This window comes from Pteronotus mesoamericanus, unplaced genomic scaffold (assembly GCF_021234165.1).
Source record: "Pteronotus mesoamericanus isolate MK-2021 breed Mesoamerican mustached bat unplaced genomic scaffold, CSHL_Meso_final contig_182, whole genome shotgun sequence".
In the NCBI taxonomy this organism is placed as follows: domain Eukaryota; kingdom Metazoa; phylum Chordata; class Mammalia; order Chiroptera; family Mormoopidae; genus Pteronotus; species Pteronotus mesoamericanus.
Window position 1 is genome coordinate 3,527,179 of NW_026555078.1, and position 15,689 is coordinate 3,542,867.

The 15,689-nt window shown below is 47.9% G+C and overlaps 1 protein-coding gene across 1 annotated transcript; it reads left to right on the top strand.

Annotated features, from left to right (window-relative positions):
* Positions 1–1,578: 1,578 nt before the first annotated feature.
* SERPINA9 (serpin family A member 9) lies at positions 1,579–10,974 on the top strand. The gene is made up of 4 exons (XM_054566958.1): positions 1,579–2,209; positions 7,696–7,966; positions 9,254–9,401; positions 10,774–10,974. Exons 1-4 carry the CDS (start codon positions 1,579–1,581, stop codon positions 10,972–10,974), a joined length of 1,251 nt encoding a protein of 416 aa, XP_054422933.1.
* The last annotated feature ends 4,715 nt before the right edge of the window (positions 10,975–15,689 follow it).

Here is a 15,689-nt window from a genome sequence, read left to right on the forward strand (position 1 = left end):
GGCTCAGACAGGGGCAGCCATGGGAGGGAGGGGGACAGACTGTCCCTGTCACCCCAATCGGCAGAGCCCACCGGCAGGAGTCTTGCACACCCTCAGACCATGGTCACGACACAGGACGGGGAAGGCCCTTGTAGGACCGGGAGGCAGACTACGGCAGATGGAAGACAGGAGTGTAGAATGAGGAGAGGCCGAGTATGGAAGGAGGCTGGATTTTGAGCAGTGACTGCAGGAGGTTCGCAGTGTAAGGAACTGCCCTTGGAGGCCCATGGCCGCGGAGCCCAGACTGTCAAGGCAGGAAGCCCTTTAAGGCCATCTCCCTGAGGCCTAGAGAGAATCAGCACCTTGCCCGAGATCCCATGGAGGCCAGGCCCTTTACTAGCTGACTCTCTGAGGGGCAACTGGTTCAGGGAGGTGCCCCCACCCAGCCCAGGCCCCCCGCTCAAGAGGATTTAGGGTATAGGGCCAGATGTCCTCCGGCAAGGTCATGTCTGCTGATGGGGAGGTGGGCCCTCCAGGAGGCAGAGCTGGTGTTGGCAGGTGCCTCCGGAGAGCGGCGCAGGCCCCTGAGGCTCTGTGGTGTGCCCCGTCTCAGTGCTTGGCAGCGACACCTCTCTCCTAGGGCAAGGCCGCCCTTCCCTTCCTTCAACCTCATCTCTCCTCACACAGGGACATGCCTGTCCCTTCGCCCCACATCCCCTGCCCATCGTGAGCCAGACGCCGTGCTGGGCACTATACAGACTGTCTCACTTTTTCCTCAGAGCCACCCTTTTCCACAGAGGGGAAAAGTAAGACTCGGGGAGGTGACACAATGCAAGGGCGATTGCACAAGTCTGCATTCTTTAAACGCGATTTATCGCTCTGAGGTTGTGAAAAACGCGAATGGCCTTGCTCAGGCTCTGACTTTTGGTTGGCTGTCCAATCAAGCGCTGCGGTCAGTCATTCCTACCCTCGTTGGCACAGCAGCCCCCAGCCCCCCGCAGGTGAACTACAGCCCCCAGCCCCCACAAGTGTACGACAGCCCCCCTATCCCCATGTGGCTTTCTGAAGACCCCAGCCAGTCCCAGAGCTCATTAAATAGGAGACTCTCCGGGTTTTAGTGCCACGTTCCTCCTCTCTTTGTCCCTTTCCACCCTGGGTCAGGCCCCTGCTGTAAATGCTCTTCCAGCTCAGGTAAGTGCACCAGCATCCACTGAGTTCCTAGGAGGTGCGCTGTAACAGGCTAGAGGTGGGAAGAGCGATGAATGACATGTAACTCCCAGAAGAGCCCTTGGCAGTTCCGTTCGGATTGAAGCTGGCCTCTGCATCAACCCCTCCGTGGGTCCCAAGGCCTGGCATCTGGTCTATACGTGTCTGCACGCAGCCTCTGATTCTGTAGCCTGTCTCTCACTGCTCCTTGTCCCCTTTTCCTCCAGCCTCTCTGGGGCTGAGATTCCATTTCATGGAATCTGTTAACTGTCCTGCTTGTCCCCATTCAGTTGCTAATGGTGTAGAGGGTTGTGAGGTTTCTGGTTCAGGGTCTGAACCCTCAGCTTCCCTCCACTCAATGGTGCTTTCCTCTCTTGCAGACTTCATTCCAAAATGGCATCTGCCTTTCATCAAGTTTTCTTAGTCATTAGCCTCTGTGCTTCAGCCTATCGTGTGTCCCCATCCAGCCTCCCCAGCAAAGGATCCCCCTGCCCGTCCTCCAGAAATGGCACCCCTGCCTTCCGGGTGTCTTCCAGCAACACCGACTTTGCCTTCCACCTGTATCAGAGGCTGGTTTCAAAGACCCCAAGCCAGAATATCTTCTTCTCCCCTGTGAGCGTCTCTGCCTCTCTGGCCATGCTCGCCCTTGGGGCCCACGCAGCCACCAAGACCCAGATCCTTCAGAGCATGGGGTTCAACCTCACACACACACCAGAGGCTGCCATTCAGCAGGGCTTCCAGCATCTGGTCCACTCGCTCCGAGTCCCCAGCAAAGACCTGGACTTGAGAATGGGAAATGTCCTCTTCATCAAAAAGGAGCTGCAGCTGCAGGAAAATTTCTTAAACAATGTGAAGAGGCTCTATGAGTCTGAAGTCTTTTCTACAGATTTCTCCAACACATCTACTGCCCGGAAGAGGATCAACAGCTACGTGGAGAAAGAGACCAAAGGGAAGGTTGTAGACTTGATTCAAGACCTTGAACCCCAGACAGCCATGGTCCTGGTGAACTACATTTTCTTTAAAGGTAAGGCTCTGAGAGGTTGACTTTGATTTTAACATTCTTTTCCTCCCCCTGCCCAGTTAAATAAGCCAGACAAACCCGGGTCAGCAGGGCGGGACAGCGCGAGGCCCAAGTTCTAACTGGCCGAGCTGACTAGCTATGGAACGAGCTGGTGCCCGACCTTCGCTCTCTCGTGTTCCCGCTCTTAGCTTCAGTTTGTCTACTACAGTTGGGGTCATTCAGTTTCATCTTTTATAGCCTGATTATGTGTCCTGAGGGGCTGACGTGGGGCTCAGTGGGCAGATCATGGGACAAAAAAATTTTCTAGACATTGGTTTGGGTGAAAGGACCTTATCTCTTGCCACCAGTAGCTGACCCACTGCCCCTGGAGGTTTTGAAAAGGGACACAGAGCTCTCTGACAATCCAGATTAAGAAATAGACTGACAGTTGCCAGAGGGGCAGCGTTGGGGGCCTGGGTGGAAAAGGTGAAGGGATTGAGAAGTACGGATTGGTAGTCACAGAGTAACACAGGGAATGTAGTCGACAATACTTTAATATCTGTGGTGGTGCCAGGCAGGTACCAAAAATATCAGGGGGATGCTTTGTAGTATATGCTTGTATAACCACTATGCTGTACATCTGAAACTAAAGCAGAATAGTACTGAATATAAACAGTCATTTAAAAATAAAAAAGGAGCATATTCAAAGGTGAGAACACTTTCATAGATGTGAAAGTGCAGACAAGCCAATATAAGTGTCATTCACATCCCCTGTGTGTCTGTCTCGAGCTCCACAGTTTACAAAAACACTGTGTTGCCCTGAATGAGCTTCATCTTTAAAGCTGGACAACTGGGGTTTGATGTCCACCTTTGCCCTGACTTACCGCATGATTCTAAACGTGTTGCTTTAAAATATCAACCACATATTGAGTGCCTGATGTGAGCCAGTCTTATGCTAACTGGATGGATGATAAAGCCAACCTCCCAGGGCTGTGCTTGTGGTTGAAGCACCTGCTCTCCCGAGTCACCACAGACACTACTGTGTCACCATGCCCTCTCTCTCCTCTCTCCTTCTCTTCCCATCTCCTTCCTTTCACGCAGCCATCTACCCATTTATACATCCACTCTGCAAGGCTGGAAGAGAGGCAAAAATAATAAATATGTTTTGAGTTCCTACTAAGTTTCCTGTACTTCATATATGTTGGTCCATTTAGCTTAATTTTACTTAAATATAATTCATAAAACATAAAGTTCACCATTTTAAAGTATATAGCTTGGTGGGTTTTGGCTTTGGGTTTTAGTCACTTGATTTCATATCCAAAAGATTGTGTAAATACCTCTACTATGTAACGCCAAAACATTTTCATCGTCTCAAAAAGAAACCTACTAGTCATTAGCAGTCCCTCCTTGTTCCTGCTCTTTCCCTGGCAACAAGCCATCTGCTTTCTGTCTCTATAGACTTGCCAGTTCTGGATGTTTCATATAAATAGAATCATACAGTATGTGCCAGTCTTTCTGTAAACTTCGTTTTCAATTCCTTACACCAAGGAGCATGATTGCGGGATTGTGTGGCAAGAATAGGTTTGATTCTGGAAGAAACCACCAAACTGTTCCACAATGACTGTACAGTTTTGCATCCCCAGCAGCACTGAGTGAGAGTTCCTGTTGCTCCACACCCTTGCCGGCATTTGGTGTTATCAGTACTCCAGACTTTTGCCATTTGAATAGGTGTGTACTGGTATCTCATTTTAATTTGTATTTCCCCGATGACATATGATGCAGAATATCTTTTCATGTGTTTATTTGCCATTTGTATATCTTCTTTGATGAGGTGTCTGTCAAGGCCTGCCCGTTTTTTTAATACATTTGTTTTTTATTGTTAAGTTTTAGGAATTCTTTGTATATTTTGGGTAACAGTTCTTTATCAGATGAGCATTTTACAAATATCTTCTTGCTGTCTGTGGCTTGTTTCCTCATTCTCTTAACATTGTCTTTCCAGAGCAGGAGTTTTGAATTTTAATGAAGTTCAACTTATCAATTATTTCTTTTATGTATTGTGCCCTTGGAATGACATCTAAATAGTTACTGCCATGCCCTAGGTCATCTAGGTTTTCTGTTTTATCTTGCAGGCATTTTATAGTTTTATGTTTTACATTTAGGTCTATGAGCAATTTTGAGTTAATTTTTGAGAAGAGCGTAAGGTTTGTGTCTGGATTCATTATTTGGAATGTGGGTGTCAGTTATTCCAGCATCATTTGTTAAAAAGTCTATCTTTGCTCCTTTGTATTGCTCTTTGCTCCTTTGTCAAAGACCAGTCGACTATATTTATATAGGTCTATTTCTGGGCTCTCTAGTCTGGTCTAGTGATATACCTGTCTATTTTTTAATCAATACCACCCTCCCTTGATTACTGTGGCTTTATAGTAAAAGTTGGTTAGAGTCAATCTTCCAACTATGTTCTTCTCCTTCAGTATTGTGTTTCCTATTTTGGGTCTTTTGCATCTTGATATGAGCTTTAGAATCAGTTTTTAATATGTACGCTGTAACTTGGTAGGATTTTGATTGAGATTTCATTAAATCTATAAGTCAGGTTGGGAAGAATTGACATATTATCAGTATTAAGTTTTTCTACCCATGAACATAGAATATCTTTCCATTTATTTGGTTATTTGATTTTATTTATCAGAGTTTTCTAGTTTTCTTCTTATAGATCTAATATATCTAAAATATAGATATATTTTGTTGGATTTATACCTAAGTATTTCATTTTGGGGAGATGTTAACTGGTACTGTTTTTAATTTCAAATTCCATGTGTTCATTGCTGGTATATATAAAACTGATTGACTTTTGTACAATATATTGATCTTGTATTCTGAAACCTTGCTATAATCACTTACTAGTTCTAGAAATTCTTTTGCTTATTCTTTTGAATTTTCTACAATTATGTTATCTGCAAACAAAGACAGTTTTATTTTTCTCCACAATCTGTATACATTTTATTTCCTTTTCTTGTCTTACTGCATTAGCTAGAACTCCAAGTACAGCGTTTAAAAGAAGTGGTGAGAAGGGACATCCTTGCATTGTACCTGACCATAAAGGGGAAGCTTAAAACTTCTCACTGTTAAGTGCCATGTTAGCTGTAAGGTTTTTTTGCAGAAATTCTTCATCAATTTGAGGGAATACCCCTATATTTCCAGTTTTTTTGAAAGGTTTTGTTATTGTTTTTATCATGAATGGGTGTTGGATTTTGTCGAATGCTTTTTCTGCATCTATTGATATGATTGTGTAATTTTTCTTGCTTAGTTTATTTATGTGGTAGATTACATTAACTGATTTTCAAATGTTGAACCAGCCATGCAAACCCCATTTTGTCGTGGTGTATAATTATTTCTGTGCACTGTCAGATTTGATTTAATATTTTGTTGAGGATTTTTGCATCAATATTCATGAGAAATATTTGTCTGTAGTTTTCTTATAATTTCTTTATCTGGTTTTAGTATTAGGGTAATGCAGGCCTCATAGAACGAGTCAGGAAGTATTCTCTCTGCTTCTTTCCATCTGGACCTAGTGCTTTTTTGCAAATGCCTCAGGCAACTGCAAAACTTATCACTGCCTGTAACTTTTTATTACTTTGGAAAAGTATTAAATATTGTCAGTTTCTTTAATAAATGTAAGCCTATTCACATTGTCTACTACTTCTTATGTGAGTTTTGGCAAATTGCGTCTTTCAAAGAATTGGATCATTTCATCTAGGTTATCAGCTTTGTGGGCATAGAGTTGTTCATAGCATTTCTTTATTTTCCTTTTAATGTCCATTGGATCGATATTGGTATTCCTTCTTTCATTTCTGATATTAGTAGATTGCTTTTTTCCTGTGGATAGTCCATACTTTGTTTCTTTTTATTGTAAATATTTTTTAATAAAAGCTGGATTTTAACAATTATGCAATGTGACAACTCAGAAAATCAGATTCTTCCCCCTCCCAAAATTGTGTTGTTAGTGCTTGCTGAAGTAGTAGTTTGTTTGGTGACTTTTCTGAACTAATTTTTAGTCTGTCCTTTGACGTGTGTGGCCGTGATTGGGCAGAGTTTTCTTAAATGCCTGAACAAATAAATCTCCCAGTCTTTGCAGAAGGTCTTTGTGTTCCTGGTGAGGTGCGCCATCAACACTCACCAAGGCAATTTCTAACTGATTCAGCATTCGGTTTCTGTTTTGTGTAGACCTTCAAGGTCAGCCATAGAAAAGAACTTAGAGCTTTCTCTTATTTTTTTCAAATATGCATATACATTACACATGCTTGAAGCATCAAAAGCCCAGGGTACATTGGAACTCTCCAAAGGCTCTATGGACATCTTTTTCCTTCTAAATTTTTTGATTAGTCTATTGTTTGCCCCATTTGTTATCCTCATCCAGGCAACCATGAAGGTAAAACACTCCTTATAATTGTTTCTAACAAATACTCCCTGACCTGGGGGAGAAATGCTTTTAGCACTGAGTGCGCTCCAATCAACCTTGTAAGTGGGGTCTTCCAAGAAACTATCAGGCAGATCAAATAATTATGATTCTTTGGGATTGAGGCTTCAAAATTCCTTCAGATCTGCTCCTCTTCTTCTGATATTGGGAATACAGTCTGCTATTTTTCAGAGCTACTGCGGAGCTAGAAAGTAGAGGGTAAGACAAAGTGAAAATGCCCCAGAGCTGACTGCTCTCATAGAGCTTCAGCCATTTTTCTTGAATAGACTCTTTGCAGGCAGCTGCAAGCCTTTGGTTAATTTCCAGAGTTCTGAAAAAGCTGATTCTGGCTATTTCTGCCAGAGTTTTTTTTCTCCTTCAGGAAAGGGTAAATATGCAGAGGTCTTCACTCTGTCATCTTGTGCAGATGTCACTGCCGCCCTCCTCCCCTCCCCCCTGTTAAATTGTTTGATTAGTTGATTGGTAACTACTTCCTCAGGCAGCTGCAAAGCTTATCAGTGTCTGTAACTATTTTTGACTAATTTCCCCTGAGGAAATGGCTTTTTGCATTTGTTGAGCTCCCAATCAGATCAAATACAGACAGCTTTGCTAGCGTTGCCTTCCAGGGAAGCACAAGACAGCTCAAAATGTGACAATTCTTTGGGACTGAGCCTTTGAAAAGGTTCCAGCCCCATTTTTTCCCTTCAGGGCCCTCAGGGTGCTAGGTTTCAAGGCAAATGCAGCCTCTTAACTTTTCAAGGCCACCACAGGGCTGGGGTGGGACGGGGGAGTGGAACTAGGGCAAGTCGAAATACCAGAAAGCTGACTGTTCTTATCAAGGCTGAGCTGCTTTTTAAATAAAATGTTTCCACCTTGTCCAACGTATTTGGTTAATTTCTAGAGTTCTGAAAAAGTTGATTTCAACCACGGCTGGCAGTTTTCTCATTTTTTTTTTATGGTAGAGAGAGTGTTCGGGGGTCCGTCCTTTATTATTTTTGCTTTCGTAACCTCACTGATCACACTGTGACATAAGGCCTCTCTTCTCCCTTTGTGCTAGCCAAGTGGAAGAGGCCCTTTAACCCTCTGTACACAAGTAAAAGATACCCATTCTTGGTGGGCAAGACCACTGTGAATGTCCCCATGATGCACCAGGTGGAGCAGTTCGCTCTCGGGGTGGACCCGGAGCTGGACTGCTCTGTGCTGCAGATGGACTACAGCGGAGACGCCGTGGCCTTCTTCGTCCTCCCCGGCCAGGGCAAGATGAGGCACCTGGAGCAGGCCCTGTCATCCAGGACACTGAGGAAATGGAGCCACTCACTCCAGAAGAGGTGGGCACCTGTGTTAGTTGGCCGGGGCCTGAGGCTGGTGATGGTGTACATCCATGGGTTGGGGGAGACCATTTCTTGGCATTGTGGCCACCGTGTAGGGGAGAAAAGACAGGCTCAGGGACAACTGTAATTCAGGAAAGACAAAGGTCCGTGCCCAGGGGAGGCAGGCCGAGCGCTGAGGAGCTTCTGGGCAAAGAGATCGCTTTCAGCTAGAGTGGGCGGAAGTCTTCAAGGAGGTGGTGCCTTTGGCCTCAGGCAAGGACAGAACGAGAAGGTATGGGTAGGACATAGGGGCTTGGAAGAGGCATACTTGCTAAAGGAAACGGCATTAGTGAAGATGTAAAGTTGAGGATCAAGGGACACAGTAGAATGTTTCACAGGCTTATCCTCTCCTAAGATCGCAGCCAGGGCTCGAGAGAGGCAGAGGCTGGAGGCGGGGGTGGGGGTTTCTGCCAAGAGACAGAGCCCAGAAAAGAGGAAGATAGCCAAGCCAGCACGAAGCAGACGGGAGCGCTGTCCATTGGCCCAGATGTCACAGAAGTCCAATGACGTGTCCATCCAACGCTTTTGTGCATACCTTTCTGTGACTCATTAAGTACGTGACCTTGGGCAAAGCACTAAAACTAAGCTTTCCTGTCACTAAAATGGAGACAACGTTCATGAATGTGCGTGAGACAAGGCCCGGCACATAGTAAACACTCACTAAATGCGGGCTGTTCACACTCGGGACAGGGAAACCATTACAGAGGAAAAAAATGTGCCAAACTCCAGGGCTGTGCTGGCTAGCATGGCAGCCACCAGCCACGTAAGGTTATTTAAATTAAAGTTAATTAAAATTAAATAAAATTTAAAGTGTATTTCCTTCTGGGCACATGTAAATTGCTCGGTGGCTGCGTGTGGACTTTGCTGCTCTCAGAGATTAGCAGGGTTTGTCTCAAGAAGGGTTGTGGGTGGTACTCTGGTCCAAGGGTGGTCGGCTTGCTTCCATCACCATCTGGCACGTCCCAGTGGACTCTGCTATAGGCTCCGTTGTGAAGGTCCCTTCTCTGCTCCGTCCCCTACTTCATGAGGGGCCCTGTTTTTCATCTCCTACATCTTCAGGGCTGAACTTGCTCATCCAGTAGGCTTGTTTCCAGAGAAGCTGGGTTGGTTGTCTGGGACGTATTGACCCTTAAGCAGTAATCAACAGTGCCGAGTGGGAGAAGAGTCTACTGAAATGCCACCTAGAAACAGAGATGGGGACACAGGGCCTGTGACCTCACCCCTTCCTTTTCCCCTTCTCCACAGGTGGTTAGAGGTGTTCATTCCAAAATTTTCCATTTCTACCTCCTATGACCTGGAAACCATTCTCCCGAAGATGGGTATCCGAGACGCCTTTGACAAAAATGCTGATTTTTCTGGAATCACAAAGAGAGGCTTCCTGAAAGTTTCCAAAGTGAGTTGGTTGAGGAAAATATTTGCATGACAGCCTGAGTGGGAAGGACCTGTAGAGAGTGACTAATCGAGCACTCTCATCTCACGGATAAGAAAACAGAATCCCCAGGAGGTGAGGTGACGTCTCTGGGCAGAAACGGGGCCGAATCGCAGGGCCGCCAGGCCCGATGCTTCCTGGCCGTCATACCCCTGACACACAGGCGGGCACCCTTCCTCCCCCTCCCAACAAGCTTCTTGAGGTTCCACTGCAGCGCTCTGAGGGCCAGGCATCGCCCCTCGCCTGCCGCACACAGGCAGGCGCATGCCTGGCACTCGGCCTCGCTTCCCCGGAGCCCGGGTCCTCGAGCTGCGGTCAGAACACGGCTGCTCGTGGGCCGTCAGTGCCCTGGACATGGGCTGTGTTTGGCCGGCAGTGTTAAAAAAAAAAAGGAAAGAAAAACAGGAAAAAAGAGAGCTGACTTCTAAAATGTAGGCTATTGGACCTGAAAATTTAGATTCCTGATTACTGAGTCCAAACCTCTGCCCAGTGGCTGCGGACTGGGGCTGGGCTGTGAGCACCCCTTTTAGACAGAAGGCACCCTCGGGGCTCCCCGTGGGCCCCTTGCTCTTACGAGAGGTCCTCTTGTCTCATTGGGGTTACCAGTCCTACCCATGTCTGCATATGGTTTTCTGACCCCTGGCCTAAAATTCATTTTGATAACAGATTATAACGGTCAGAGGTGGTCCTGGGCCACTGAAAGGGGACCTTCGTCACTGGTGTCAGGGAAGGACGCAGGGAGATCCCACAGGCACACAGTGAGCACCGTGAGCCTTTCCCCACTATGTGCTCATGTGCCCACGTGAAAAAGAATGGCCAAAACTGTTGTGGGGTCCCAGGCGCCTGAAGCTTGGCAGTGCGTGAACCCCAGTGAGGAGTCTCTTCACTAGAACGAGGAGTAGGGATGCAACATTCAGTGACACCCAGCCCGCGTCTCCCATGCCACAACTGCAGTTACTCTGGTGACCATACTTCATATGACCTCCTTTAATTCATGAAATAACCCCATGGGATACATACAATTATTATCAGCCTTTTTCCCATTTGGAAAGTGAAGGCTGTGCCATCTAAACAACTTTTGCAAGAATAGGTGGCAGGGCTGGGGCTCAAACCTACAACTCTCTGGGCTGTATTTGTAACCATGCAACTCCATGCCTAAGGGCCAGCTGCCCAGTAGCGGCAACCACCACTGGACCTGAACAAATCTCACGCCAGGCAAGCAGTCGAATCTTGAAGCTGATTGGGGGTGCGGAGTGGGGAGCGGGTATCCCCATTCCCAGGCAAAACACCAACCCTCAGTTTTTAAAAAGTGTTGATGTTGCTTTTCCCTTGGCAGGCCACCCACAAGGCTGTGCTGGACGTCAGGGAGGAGGGCACAGAGGCCGCGGCGGCTACCGCCACCAAGCTCACTACCCGGTCCAAGGAAGGCTCCTCTCACTCCATCTGCTTCAATAGGTCCTTCCTGCTGCTGATTGTCAGCAAAGCCACAGGGACAGTGCTCTTCCTGGGGAAAGTGGAAAACCCCACCAAGTTCTAGGTGGGAGAAGGCCTGCGGACTGATGAGACGTTAACAACGCACAGGAAGTAAACCGCATGCCCCTCCCATCCTGAGGGTCCCTCTGACCCCAGCAGAGCTGCGGTTGCTGCCCAGATGCCACTTTTGAGGCTCGGTCGTCAAAAGTCAGCAGAGATGCGTGTCACAAACCAAAGCCCATGGGCCCCAGCCTGCGCTCTTCCCCACAAACCTCCCAGGTAACCGCCTCCAGGGACATTTCTGGGTTGGCTTATTTCCGTTCATTAGCGCCCCCTGGGAGTGGTCGCATACAGGCCGGTCGCCTTTATTGCAGAATGACATTGATAAATTGAATAAACTGAAAATGCGAATTGGGCCAGCAACAGCGCTCCCCCAGGCCTCCGGGGTCCTAGTTTGAAAATGGCCTGTTGGTTAATTCACAGTGGCCAAGTTGTCGTTACGTGACATTTTCGTGTGACATTTATGTGACATTTTGTTGATCGAATTTGTCCATTCACTCGAGCACCTAACGTGCTAGGAATAAATTAGACTGACTAGGTCCCTGGTATTTGGACCTAGTGGGGTGCTAACACCACAACAACAATAAAACCAAACCTATAGACGAACGTGACTTCTTCGGGTTATAGTAAGTGCTGTGAAGGCGCGGAATAGGATGATTGGAAAGAGGGTACCGGGGCGCGAGGAGGTGTTCCCGTGAGCAGAGGTCAAGTCAGGAACCTCCAGGGAGTGAAAGAGGCCGCCCTGGCTGCAGCGGCAGAGCCAAGGCCAGGCCATGTAAGCTGCTGCTGGCCAGGGAAGGGGGTCTCCGTCTGGTGAGAGGGGCCATGAAACCCGCCGAGTTTCTCGAACCCACGGCATATGAAGACCTTTCTGGACGCCTGCCTCTGTCGTCCACCACCCAGAGCGGTCAAGGTTCGCTGCCTCCCTGGCTCGGGTGCCGCCGCGCGCGCGCGCACAGCCCTCTGGGTGCTCGGCCTCCTCCCGGCTGCTTTGGAGCCCCAAAGGCCTGGCCCCTGTTCTCTGATTCCTCAGAGCCCCGCGGGTTCCAAGAGCCCCCATGCTACCCTCCCTCTGCCCCCCGCCAAACAGGCTGCTCTGGCTCCTTCCGCGTTCCCTTTCATTATTAAGGGGAGCTCCTGCGACCTCTGGTGGTACCCCCACTCCCATCAGGTCCAGAGACCCCTTTTCTGGGGGAGGCGCCTCACGCTGGCTTTCCCAAGCTCTTTTACACAGAAAGGGAGAAGGGAGAAGGGCGTGATGCTAGAGAGCCGGAGAAGCCTCGGGGCGTCCCCGCACTCCAGCCTCACCCACAAACAGGAGACCGGAGCCCAAAGGGCGGGAGCAGCTCAGCCAGGGCGGAGTGAGAGGCGGCGGAGCCCAGACGCGGGGCCACCCACGCCTCGCCCTGCGCCCAGTGCTCCGCCCTCGGGCACGCCGTGCAGGTCGCAGTCGCTGTCGACAGCATCATATGATTTATGTGATTTTTATCCTCCATGGTCGCCAGATGGGAAGGGCGTGGGGGATGGGCAAAAAGGCCCATCCTTTTTAGTTAAGAAATAGAACCTGCCAATTATTAAGTTATTAATCATGAGGATGTGATGTATAGCATAGGGAATACAGTCAGTAATAGCGTGATGGCCCTGTACGGTGCCAGGTGGGCACTGGACTTATTGCGGGAACACTTTGTAAGGTGTATAAATGTCTAATCATAAATAAATGTTGTACAGCTGAAACTATTATATGCTCACAATAATTTTAAAATAAAAATCAATAAATTTATTTCTGTTTGGTACTGGACTTACTGGGGAGATCATTTTGTAAGGTATATAACTGTCTAATCATAAATAAATGTTGTACACCTGAAACTATTATATGCTAACAATAATTTTAAAATAAAAATAAATAAATACATTTATTTCTGTGTTTGGTACTGAAAAAAACCCCCGCGCCGAAAGCAGCCACCTTTTCCTCTTGCGAGCACACTGGGCGAGACCTGGCTCCCAGAACATGGCACGTGCCTCAAAGGAAAGTGGCCCACGGGCGACACAGAAGGGACGGCAGGCAGGGGGGAAACTGGCTGAAGCTACTTTGGTCACTCACAACACATAGTTCCACCTCAGAGCTATCGGGAGTTCCCAGTGGTCGGGGTGAGTGGGGGCTGTCAGCTCTCTGCACCCCAGCCGGGCTCCCAAGGGGCGCAAGACGGTACCAGCCAGCCTCGGTGGCCTCCCTGGGCCTATTCAGACTTGCATGGGCCTCGGGCAGAAAACCGTCACAGAACGCATTCCCAGTGAGGTGGCCTCTCTCCCTCCTTTCAGACAGATGCCTCTCCTTTGCGCTTGTTTTGAAATGTGCCCAGGGTGTGTTTTGATCAGGTCTGGTAAGGTGCCAGGCACAGAGACAACTGCCTTGGAAAGATCTGCACTTACTTCTTACAGTTCCCAGAAGGAGAGCGTGTCACCCCACACAGGGCCGCAGGAGGAGGAGGCTCCGGGGCTGGTCCGCGGCGGGCGGGGGCCTTCAGTACCAGGTGGGGGGAGGTAGCTTGGTGGGCAGGCCCCCTCCCAGGCAGGAAGTGTCACACAGAGGTTGAAGCTTGTGGTTAGAGGGTTTGTAATAGGCTTTTCACAGGCCTGGGGTAATATAGCAATGGTGTAGATGTAAATAGTTTTGGTCGTTAGTTTGACCCATGATTTCAAGATGCCAAATCCTCAATCACAGGATATCAAGAATGAGTATCACAGAATGGCATGACCATTTCACTCAGGGCAGAAGTGACAATATTCTAAAGGCAGATTCAGCCAACTGTCTAATTAGAGCCAGGTGACGAAACCTCCAAAGAGCATCTCAACAGATAAACAAAAAATAGGTTCAGGGTGCTGAGTCCAGCATACCACTCAGGACCTATTCGCACGGGGACAGTCACCCCTACGATGTCTCTATCCAATCCATGCATCTTACACACGAGTTATTTCATCACTGGAAAATCGTTTTTTAATCATCCCTTAGGCATGTTAGTTTTGATTCTCAACCTGAGTTCGAGGCCAGCCTTGTTTGATTCTAGTTGGCAGGAGCTCGTAACAGCCGCGTCCGCAGTCTGGGCTTCCAGTCAGAATCTCTCCGACGCTAACGACCCCCTGCAGTGTCTACGGCCAATGGGATTCCTCAGTTGTTACCTAACTGGCCCTGGGATGTAAGTAAGAACACTGACCCCCTCTGTCCTGGCTGTGCCGGAGTAATTTAAAGTGCATCACAAACGGACCACCCAGAATAGCTGAGGCATCTAGATTCTGCAGGTGGGTGTTCCTTCCCCACCTACCCAGTCACCTGCCCAGAAGATCCTTGGGCAGGCACTTAGGTAAACTTAGCACATGCCATGGACCAGACACAACGCAGAGGCTGGGGGTACAATATTAAAGAACCTGCCTCATGGAGTTTACAGTCGGAGAGGAAGAGGGGGAGACGTTACAAGTACTGGGTTGGCCAAAAAGTCCGTTACGTTTTTTCCATACAATGGCTCTAGTAGTGCTAAGGTGTATTGTGACAGCTGTCATATCAGCGGGCATTTAAAAAAAACTTACCAAAATTGGTGAATTTTTGTGCAGCCATTTTAATATTGAAGATGGGAGAAGCTATGCAACATTTTCAGCATATTATGTTTTATTATTTCAAGAAAGATAGAAACACAACTGAAACACCAACAAAAAGATGTGTACAGTGTATGAAGAAGGTGTTATGACTGATCGACCATATGGTTTGCAAAGTTTCTTAGTACTATTGACAGTTTAGCCAAACAATTCTTTGCTGTGGGGCTGTCTTACGCACTGAAAGGTGTTTAGCAGCACCTCTGGCCGCTACCCACTAGCGTTAGCGAAGCCAATAGCGGGAGACAGCCGACATATTCAAAACATCCAAATCAATAAAGTTATTGGTGAAAATGAAAAATGTATCTTTTATTTTATGTAAAAAACCAAAGTGACTTTTTGGTCCACCCAATATGATGGTTCACAACAGCTCTTCAGCCCGTCACTAAATATCAGGACAAGAATCTGAAGCTATTGCTGCAGATCGAAAGCATTCACTTGGACAGAAGCACTGAGAATTCCCGCTCCCCCCCACAACCCCCGCCAGGGCAATGCAGTCACTCCAGCTGCTCTCCTGTCCCTTGGGGAATGGCGACCACCCATGCGCCAAGGCAGCCAGAAGCTGCTCCTGGGGATGCAGCATCGGGGACCTCACATACAGGACAGTTACACAGCATGGAGGCAAGAGGCAAAAGGGACGGAGCACAGGAAAGAGGATTTCAGAACGTGTCCAGTTCCAGCTCCCAGTCACAGCTGGGGACCCAGCTACACCTTCACCTCACTAGGTGAATGTCCCTGAGATTCAGGGCATCTCTCTGGGCTTCACTTTCCTCTAACAACTCATAGCTCTGTGTCACTGGGCTGTCATGTGAGTAGACACAGAGGAGGTGCTCAAGACAATGCTTTGTAAAATTTTTGGTATCCAGTGAATGCTACCCATTAAGGCCATTGTCTTTATCATCATCTATATCAGAAATGGTTCAAAACAAGGATGATCTTTTCTAGCTCTTTTCCCAGCTAGGAGTCAAGAAGAAAAAGGCAGGGATTGGTGCATCCCCAAAGCATCTCTCACACTGTGTGGCCAACACTCCCTCCCCACTCAGAGCTGAGAACCACCTACAAACAGGACCCTCC

What these genes read in the sequence shown, in the direction of transcription:
- SERPINA9 (XM_054566958.1), top strand. Translation starts at nt 1,579, where the DNA reads ATGGCATCTGCCTTTCATCAAGTTTTCTTAGTCATTAGCCTCTGTGCT. An exon ending in AGCCACTCACTCCAGAAGAG is followed by an intron (nt 7,967 to 9,253) that starts GTGGGCACCTGT and finishes CCTTCTCCACAG; the next exon opens with GTGGTTAGAGGTGTTCATTC. An exon ending in GCTTCCTGAAAGTTTCCAAA is followed by an intron (nt 9,402 to 10,773) that starts GTGAGTTGGTTG and finishes TTCCCTTGGCAG; the next exon opens with GCCACCCACAAGGCTGTGCT.